The 9,928-nt window shown below is 53.2% G+C and overlaps 1 protein-coding gene across 4 annotated transcripts; it reads left to right on the top strand.

Moving 5' to 3' along the window:
* Nucleotides 1-4: 4 nt before the first annotated feature.
* Nucleotides 5-9,675, top strand: ESAM (endothelial cell adhesion molecule). 4 transcript variants are annotated; one of them, XM_086861435.1, is made up of 8 exons: nt 5-301; nt 527-634; nt 6,281-6,435; nt 7,581-7,794; nt 7,871-8,026; nt 8,199-8,321; nt 8,412-8,550; nt 8,929-9,675. In XM_086861435.1, exons 3-8 carry the CDS (start codon nt 6,406-6,408, stop codon nt 9,278-9,280), a joined length of 1,014 nt encoding a protein of 337 aa, XP_086717561.1. In that variant the 5' UTR covers nt 5-301; nt 527-634; nt 6,281-6,405; the 3' UTR covers nt 9,281-9,675. The 4 variants fall into 4 exon arrangements, with proteins under 4 accessions (XP_086717561.1, XP_086717562.1, XP_086717560.1 ...); XM_086861436.1 differs by lacking the exons at nt 5-301; nt 527-634 and adding an exon at nt 1,020-1,135; XM_086861433.1 differs by lacking the exons at nt 5-301; nt 527-634 and adding an exon at nt 1,175-1,265.
* Nucleotides 9,676-9,928: the final 253 nt, after the last annotated feature.

Here is a 9,928-nt window from a genome sequence, read left to right as displayed (position 1 = left end):
CTTCCACACAATCCTTCTCCTTCTCTGCGGGAGTTTGGGGAGGTGCTGAGCTCTTCCCTGTGGATATTCCCATCAGGGTTTTGTTCTGGCCTCGTTGTTGAAGGAGCTGCTTATTTTTTGATGGGGAGCCGGTTGCTTTCCCGGAGGTTCCCAGAATCCGTGGAAGAGGTGAGGATCAGTGCCCAGCTGGAAGCTGGCATCGCCTTTGGGTGCAGCTGAGATGGTGAAGAAGGGGAGCAGGTCAGCAGTGGGTCACCAACCCACCCTCGCCACTCTCCATCTTCCAGACAGAGGGAGCAAGGTGGGTTCCCAAAGAGCCGGTGCCGAGTTGGAAGCTCCGGGTGTAGCAGAGGGTGGGAGCTGTCAGGGACAGGTGGGGTCCCGGGGGGATCAAGCCAGGTCGGTCTCCCAAAGCCTCCTGGCTCCCGGGATCCTGCAGGCCTGGAGGCCAGGCTGGATTTACGGGGGGGTGGCGAGGGCGAGAAGGGATTAATTCTGCCCCCACCGCCTCCTCCTCCTCTTCCAGCAGTGTCTAATCTCCGCTGGGGCTTCGAGGTCTGACCCTGCTCTGAGCGAGGACCGGGATAACCCCGGCTGAGCCGGGGAGGATCCACCCGGGGCTCCCGAAAACCAGGTAGTCAAAATTGCCCTTTTTTTTGATACTGTGTTTATTTTTCGGGATCGAAAAAGGTCCGAAGGTGGGGGGAGTGTTGGACGAGGGTGAGGGATGCAGGATGGGACGTTCCACCCCGCTGGCGTGGGACGGATGAGAACGGGGAGGTTTTGGGGTCCCTGTGCACCCCCTGGGGGGGGGGGGGTTGCATTAACACCGAGGTGCCGCACTGAACCCCCCTTAACCCTTCCAGAAGTAACAATTACCCCAAGTAATATAAAAAGTAATATAATAACTAATTAATAACCGTGGGTCTGGCGAGGGGCTGGAGCCCGGGGAGGAGGGTCGGTGCCGGGGACGGGGACACCCCCACGGGGTGTGGTGGGCTCGGGCCCGCCCCCACCTGCGGGCGCCGCCCCCGCTGCCCCCGGGCCCCCCCGGCACCTGCTGCTGCCGCTGCCGCTGCTGCTGCGGCCATGGGCGCGCTGCGACGGGCGGCGCTGGCGCTGGCGGCGCTGCTGGGTGAGCCCCGCGGCACCGGGGGGCTCCGGGGGAGGGGGGACACCCGGAGAGATGCCGGAGGACCGGGGGAGATTTCGGGATGCGGCAGGCAGGGTCCGGCTGGGGCGCGGGGGAAGCGCTCCGGAGCGAGGTAGCGCGGCGGGGACGGGGCAGGAGCCGGGGGTAGCGGGGGGCGCCCCGAGGCACTCGGGAAAAGCGGGATGGAGCCGGCAGGAACAGGGAGAGCTTTTGGGAGGGCATCGGGCAGGACCCGGAGATATCGAGAGGGGTCACCGGGCAGGGTGTGGGAGCAGCCGGAGGCACCAAGAGAGAAACCCGGGAGCGCGACACCGGCGGGCAGGAGCCTGGGAAGCTTTAGGGTGGCACCGGGAAGGACCATGGGGTACCGGGGTCACAACACCCACCTGTCTCCGTGCCCCCAGTCCCCTTCCCCAGCAGGCAGGCTGGGGGGGACGATCCACCCCCTTCCCCTTTTAGGAGTGCCCGGAGTGGAGAAAATCTGAGTCTTCCCGGGAAAAGTCATTTGTGCCTTGGAGCTGCCAAACAGCCGCTTCCAGCACCCCCAAATCCAAAGCTCCCCCACATGGGAACACGCCAGGGACTCCGATGTGAGAATCCATAGTTCACCTCCCTGGGTGGCATTGGGCAGGAAAAATCCATTTGTTTTCCCTTGTTTGCTGGTGCTCCACAGCCATCCCAGCTGGTTTTGAGGTGAGGGATCTCAACCCTTCTCTGTCCATGGGTTTTTCCCTTCTTCTGCCCCTAATTTCCCACCCTATTTGAGATTTTTTGCAACTGCCATGATTGTTCCTAAAGGAAACATCCTTTGGCATTCCCAGCGAAGGAGAGGCCTTTGGAGAAAGGAAATGGCCCCAAAAACAATGGCAGCAGCATTTCCTTCCAGCAGAACACTGGGTGGGGGTCCTGGAGTCACCACTTGTTCCTCCTTGAAGGTTTTCTTCCGTGATAAAAGTGAATTAAGCATGTTGGTATGAGGCACAGGCATCACTCAGCCTTTAAATCCCACCAGGGCGCTCCTTTGCCGCATCCCAATGGCATTTTTGGCATGGAATTATGATGGATTCCCACAAAAAAAGTCACGCATGAGCCCTGGGATGTGACATCACGGGCACTGACAGCTCAAAAATGCAGCAAAAAGACCCTTTCGAACCCCAAATGTGTGTTTTTCCTTCAGTTTTGCTTTCAAGCAGTCCTTCCTCGTCCCGTGGGATCCTCATGGGCTTGTGATGGGGAAAAGCAAAGTGAGGGATATTTGTCTTCCCATCCCCAATCCCAACCCCAATCCCTTCCTCAATCCCAATTCCCCATCCCATCCCCACCCCATCTCCGCCTCTCTCCCCCACACTGGGGTGAAGCACGTTTCCATCTATAGCAAAGTCACATATGATTATTGTATTATTTAATTTTTTTTCCCCAAATTTGGTCTCTCTGGAGGATACGGCACTTTCTGCTCCCCCCCCTGCCCGCCCCCGGGGTCGTGAGAAATTCCGCTGTGGATTTTCCCAAAGGACACTGCTCCAGAGCCCGGCATCTCCTATCTGCCCGTTTATAAATAGCCAAAGTTAAGGGAAGAAAAGGAAAAAAATCCCCAAAAAATGATGTAAAAACATGGAAGGCGACCAGTCTGTGTCGCAGTGCCGAGATGCTCCTTGACCTTTTTCCAAGCTTTTTCAAGGGTCCCTTTTCCGGCCAGATTCCCGCTGTGTATTTTAAATCCCAAGCTTGGTCTTTTGGGATTTAATTTGGGTCTGGGTTTCACATGACTCCAGCGCCTTAATCCTATCAACTGGGGTCATCAAACCCCAACCGCCTCCGGGATTTAATTCCCCGTACAGTTAATGGTTTAGAGACTCGGGGAGGGGGCTGGAGGGAGAGTTTGATTTTTTGGGGGGGTTCAGGCTGTGCCAGAAGTTGGAAACAGCTTTTATTTTGGGGTGAAATGATGCAATTTTAGATGAGGATAGGGTGATTGATATCAGCACAGGGATTAATGTTAAGATTGCGGGGATTTAAAGGTGATTTTTTTTTCCATAGGGAAAAAATTCGAAGGGAAATTTCAAGCAGCTTTTTATTTTTTTGTCGTGGGAAAATTTAAAGTATTTCAGAAAGCTAAATTGTAAGATATTTATTCCATGGGAAAAAAAAAAAAAAATCACTATTTTTAAAGGTAAATTTAAGTCTATTCTGTTTTTCCATATGCAAAAAAATCCCAGCAGATGGGCTGGGGCGGGGGGAAAACACCCGGGCAGGTGTTTAGCTCAGGGCAGCTGGATAAAAATCCAGGTTTTGAGCCCAAAGAGCAGGAGGGAGGGGCTGAGGGCCCCAGGCCCCCCCTGGATGTGTATGAGCACCGCGAGCGGCTTAATTTTTTCGATCTGGTTAAAGCATTAGAGGATTTGGAGCGTCGAGGTGGCCAAAGCCAGAGCTGTGCCAGGGGGTTCAGTCCCGTGCCTGCAGCTCCAGACCCAGCTCCACCAGCCTTTTTTAGGGTCACATCTGTGTGAGATGGGGAATTTGGGTGAATTCTGCAAGAAAAAAGGGATTTTGGGGAGCGAGCAGCCTTCAGATCTGGATCCATCTCCATCTCCCCGTTACACCGGAGGGGAGATGATGGAGCTGGGATCTCCTGTTGCCACAGGAGTTTTAAGGATGACAGAGCAAAGCTGCAGCTCCAGAGCACAATTAACATAATTAACGTGCTCATCATTAGGTTTCAGAGTTAACACAGCCTGGTTTGCAGCGCTGGGAGCAGCTTTGAGGCACACAGGGCTGTTTTAATGCCTTGGGGCACGCCAGGAAACCTCTGGCTGGTGCCAGAACATCTTTTCCCTCTCTGGAGCCTGGATTTCCTCAGGAATGCCCAGCACCTTTTTTTGTGCCCAAAAAATCGTGCTGATGGAGGAGGTGGGCTGAAAAACTTGGATTTTCCCAGCTGTTGAGGATGCACAGGGGTGTAGAAGCTGTGGAGTCACTTATCGATGCCATCTGCATCATTAATGATCTATATTATGAAAATATTATTATTATTATTATCATCATCACTCATTTATTACTATTATCTTTATAATCACTGATATGTTATTATAACTATCATAACTTACAATTATTTTTATTAAATTATAATTATTCTAAAATATCTGTTACCTGTTAACTCTAATATTTCTAATAGAAATTGCAATACTATTATTCAATATCATCTATATTCTTCTAGATTATCCCAAGTTAACACATTTTTATAATAGTGGAGGATCTGGGCTGAAAACACCTGGATTTTCCCAGCTGTTGGGAATGCAGGGAGGTTTAAGTGCCATCTGCATAATTAATGAACTGTATAATTTTGATCGCTATTATTATTAGTATTATTATTATCATCATCATCAGTATTATAATTATTATCACTATTATAATTATTATGACTGTTATCATTATTGTATTGGGATCATTGTTATAATTATTCTAATCACTATTACCATTATTATTATTATCATTATTAATATCACTTTTATAATTATTATTCCCACTTTTATAATTATTATTCTCACTTTGATCATTACTCTCATTATTCTGAGCTCTATTATCACTCTCACATCCCCACTATTATCCCTATTCTTACAAAAATATACCTATATTTATAACTATTATAAATTATATGTTCTTGATGATCTATTTTGTTCTGGAAATTCCAAATTAATGAGTCGCCATCCCATATTTCTTTCCACTTTCTCTAAATTTAATACAATTATCTGTATAATTACATAGAAATACACTATAATTACCATTATTTTTTTCATACTCTCTATTGGATCTGATGCCACAGCTTTATATAATTAATAAATAATATTATCAATTATTTGGGACCTGCAGGCACCCCCAGCATCTCCCCCCCGCAAACCCCCCAGGATTTAAAGGTTTATGTTCTTAGCCTGGGTGAGCTATTTTTACGCATCCTCACCAGACTGGGCCTTATTTCTCCCAGTTTTTCACCAGAGAAAGGAAATTTAATTATTTTTTTTAATTCCTGAGAAGACTTATCAGCCGGAGCAGAGTTTCCTGCCTGGAGCTGGAAGGCTCCGTCCGGAAATGGCACCAATGCCTTGCCAGGAGGGGGGGATGAACGGATGCTGGAGGAAGCTAAAAATACCCCCCAGCGCCTTGTTTTCCTCTTCCCACCCTAGAAAAATCCAATTAAATCCTCTGAGCTCTTAGTGAAAAGTGAAAGATTGTTGAAAGCTCCCGAAATCCTTCAAACCTGGGAGTTTTTCCCCCAAAACTGAGGATTTGGGATGACGGGGTAGCATCATCCTTTTCCCCCCGCATCCCAGTGCGAAGCATCCCTGGGGCGCTGGCAGGAGCAGGGCCAGCCGGGGTCACGGATCGATGGGTGGATGCAGGGATGGAACTGCTGGGATGCAGGGCCTCGGTGATGTTCCCCTGGGAAAAACAAACCAAGCCCAGCACAAACTCAGCCTCACCCGAGCTGATTAATGTCCTGGCTGAGCCTTAGGGGCAAAGCTGGGGAATGATCTTCCCCCAGGAGTGGAGCATCCCTCTCTGGTCCATTACACCATTGCCTCCTCCCAGTGGGGCCTGAGGGGAGGCTGGGATGCAGGGGATTGGGATTTGGGGTCAAATGAGATGGGGTAACAGAGGAAGCCACTCATGGATTATCCCAGTTTAGTGCTGGCAGCAAAAAGGGGGGTGCTGCTATGCTGGGGAAGGCTGGGGTGTGTGTGTGGGAGCCCTACAAATAAATCCCATGGGATCTGGTGCAGCATCATGGGGGCTGGGAGTACCCCAATACTGAGCTAAGGGGGTGTCTGCCTGCTGGAGGCAGCTGTCTCCTCCCAGGGGTGACTTGGGCCTTAGGAATTCCCAGGCTGAACGTGGGGCGGAAGCTGGGATGGGAGGGAACAGCAATGTCCTGCATCCTCCCGAGCAGGCGGAAAGCCCTTCCTGTGCCTGGGAAGGAGGCAGAATGTTCTTCTGGCCCAGCTTCCTGGTGATAACCTGGGATTGTTTTTTTGTCTTGGGAATGGGGTTTTTTCTCACAGTCAGTGAGGTTTTGTGGAGAAGTAGCACCTGGGGTTGAGTCATTTCCCAGTTTCTTCCCTCTCCCATGGGCAGGTGTCTCCTTGGCCGTGCTGGAGGTGCATGTGGGGACGAGCCTGGTGTTCTCCGTGGAGGGGCAGCAGGCGGTGCTGCCTGCCTGGTACACCAGCCACTCCCGGAACAAGCCCTACATCACCTGGATGCTGAACAAGAATGCAGGTCCCTTCCAGGTGAGAAGAGGGGAGGGGCTGCAGGACAGGAGATGGGGGGGGCCTAAGCTGGGAGGTGACCATGTGGCCATGGAGGGGGTGCTGGTGGTGCCCATGATGGGGGGAAGATTATGGTGCCCACCATGGGGTAGTGACCACACTGCCCATGGTGGAAGGATGCCCACGATGGGGAGGTGGCCATGATGCAGGGAATTCCATGGTGCCCACCTTTCATGATGGGATGAAGGTCATGGTGCCAGTGTGGGGAAGATCCCCACAATGGGTAAGTGCCCATGGTAAGGACATGGTGCCCATGACAGGGAGATGGTCACGGTGGGGATCTCCACAGGGAGATTTGTGTGGTTCCCATGGTGGGGACATGATTGTGATGCCCATGGTCGAGACTTGGCCCATGATGGAGTGAAGTTCGAGGTGCCCACCATGTGGGACATGGTGCCCATGATGGGGACATACCCATGGTGCCATCGCCATACCCATGGGGAGCTGCTTGTCACGCCCATGATGGGGGAAGCTCATGGTGGCCACCATGGAGGGGTGCCCTTGATGGGGGGTGCTCATGGTGATGTGTAGATGCCCATGATGGGGTCATGCCCACAGTGCCTGGAGGGAGGTGCTTGTGGTGCCCAGAGTGGGGAGAGACAGAAGATGGGGAGAGATCTAAGAGGGGGTGATGCCAATACGAGGAGGTGTCTGTGGTGTCCACAGCGGGGAGATGATTGTCATCCTCATGATCTGGAGGTTCCCACGGTGGGGAGGTGCTCATTGTGTCCATGAGGGGAGATGCCCACACTGGGGGCATGCCCAGGGTGCCTGCAGTAGGGGGGTGTCGTGCTCACAATGGGGAGATACCCATGATGGGGAAATACCCCTGGAGGATGCTCATGGTGCCTACAATGGGACAATGCCCAAGTGGTGCCCCTGATGGGGAGATGCCTGTGATGGGACAGTTGCTCATGGTGCCCATGCCAGGGGTATTTGTGCCTGTGGTGGGGAGCTGCCTGCAGTTCCCAAGTCCAGGATGCTCAGGGAGGGGGCTGGAGGGGGCTTATATAGCAACCACTGCTCTATGAAATTTGGGATCTGGGGGGGCTTTTCTCTCCAGCAACACCTTCCAGAAGTGAAAGCAGGTGTTTTATTCTGTGCAGATCCTGTCATACCTGGGCGGGGTGGTGAAGGTGGAGGAGACGGATCTGAAGACCCGCATGGGGTTCCTGTACCCCATCCTCACCCACAACATCTCAGTGTTCATCAACGCCACCCGGGAGCAAGACTCAGGCCAGTACATGTGCTCCGTCAACGTGGTGGATGACACCATCAGGTTGGACAAGAACGTCGGCATCATCAACCTCACCGTCCTTGGTAAGGCTGTGCCAGTCACCCTGGCTCCCTTGGACCTCCCCATGGTGGCCCTCAGGACTAACATCAGTGCCCACAGTGCCACCGGCCGCCCCCACCTGCCAACTGCACGGCAGCGCCATCGTGGGGGCCAACGTGACCTTGAGCTGCTCCTCCAAGAAGGGGAAGCCCTCGCCCATGTACCAGTGGCAGCGTGAGCCGCCCACCCTGCAGGTCTTCTTTCCCCCTGCCCAGGGTAAGGTGGCACCAGTGTGGGGCTGGGGAGTGGGGTGGGTGGTTGGGCTGAAATATCTTGAGAAGATTCAGCTGAGGGATTCTTTGGCTTCATCCCCTTAACCACGTCCCACACGAGGAGGTGCAGGATGTGGGGGTGGCTGTGAGGCAGCTCTCAAATTTCTCACCCACAGACCGGGCCAGGGGCACCCTCAAGTTGACCAACCTCTCCCTGGAAATGTCGGGGGTCTACGTCTGCAGGGCTGAAAACCAAGCAGGTTCTAAGAACTGCAGCATTGTCCTGGAGGTACACTCAAGTGAGTACGTGTCCACAGGGTCGGGGAGGGGGACACATGAGCTCCCTGTGGACATCAGGGAATGAGGGAATATCTGTCTCTCTCTGGCAGCAAGCACCAAAGCAGTCATAGCCGGCGCTGTGCTGGGTTCCCTGGGTGCCCTTGCCACCATCATCTTCTTTGCCCAGAAGGTTGTCGGCTACAGGAGGAAAAAACGTGACAGCCAGGAGGAGGGAGCCAACGAGATCAAGTGAGGCGCTCTTCCTGTGGAGGGGGTTCAAATCTTCATTAGGTTTCAGTATTAATGCGTGAAGAGGGTGTTTCCACCTCTGGCCTGTCATTTCTCAGGTCCAGAGTTAATAGTGGGGAATAGTTCTTGATCTCTGGGCAGTCATCAATATGCTCCAGAGGTAGCAGTCAGGAAGGAAGCTTCCACCTCTGGCCAGTCATCATTAGGTTTCAGAGTTAACGAGGGCATTTTCCACCTCTGTTTTCCCCTTTCCCTTTTATCCCTCTGTTTGGAGGTCCAGGACATCAGCACAACCTCATTGCTCAGGGAGAGTGTGCTGGGGTGGGCAGTGGAAGGGTTCCCAGAGCCGATTTCTCTGACACTCTCCCCTCTTGGCAGGGAAGACGCCGTGGCACCCAAAACCCCGTCATGGGCAAGGAGACCAGCTTCAGACACCATGTCCAAAACCAGCACCCTGTCCTCCATCGCCGGCACCCGGCAACCCTACGGAGCCAGAGCCCCCTCCGACACCGCCTCCATCCTCACCACCACCGGCAGCTACCGGGGACCCCCGCCCCGGGGAGGAGGGCGGCCCCCCAACCTCTCACCCCCCGCCGTTAATGGGACCCCCCGGCGCCGCCAGGATCCAGCCGCCGCTCCCGTGGGGTCGTTGCCTCCCTCCAGCCTGGCACGAGCAGGTGCCGTTCCTGTCATGGTGCCAGCGCAGAGCCGAGCTGGCTCCTTGGTGTGAGCACCTCCCCCAAAAAAACAGGGGTGTCCATAGCCAGCCCACCCCACTCCCTGTTCCTGGGGTGGTTTTGTCCCTTTTTGGGTTTTCTTTTCTTTTCAACAGATGCCTCGAGCAGCTGGACTCATCGTGGGCGTGTTTAATGGGTGCAGGGGCTCCCTGGGTTTGGAGGGACTGAGTCTCCCCATAAATATCACCCCCCAAACCAGCCCCAGCCCTGCCTCAGGGGAATCCCCTTCTTATTATTATTTTTTTCTTTATCTATATATCAGATGAAATGAGGGATTTTTCATAAAAGAGCATTAAAAGTGGGGGTTGGGTGATGGACACACACACACACACATACACACACACTTTTTTAGGGGTTTTCTGATTAAAAGCTGCTGAAATGCCCAGCATTGGCGCTTTGGGTGAGTTTGTGCGGATTTCGAGGTGGGGAGGGATGTCCCACAACCTTCTGGGTGATGTCACAGGGCAGGGTGATGTCACAGGGCAGGGTGATGTCACAGTGCACCAGCCAAGGTCCTCAGGATGAGGTGAGATCGTGATGCACGTATTGTCACACCCCATGACCATGATGTCACAGCCCCTGTCAGAAGCTATGATGCCACCGTGTGTGTGTGACACGACAGCATCTGACACATGCCTGTA

This window comes from Cyanistes caeruleus, chromosome 23 (assembly GCF_971803275.1).
Source record: "Cyanistes caeruleus chromosome 23, bCyaCae1.hap1.1, whole genome shotgun sequence".
In the NCBI taxonomy this organism is placed as follows: domain Eukaryota; kingdom Metazoa; phylum Chordata; class Aves; order Passeriformes; family Paridae; genus Cyanistes; species Cyanistes caeruleus.
Note: the sequence above shows the minus strand (reverse complement) of the source record. Positions and strands in the feature narration are given on the sequence as shown.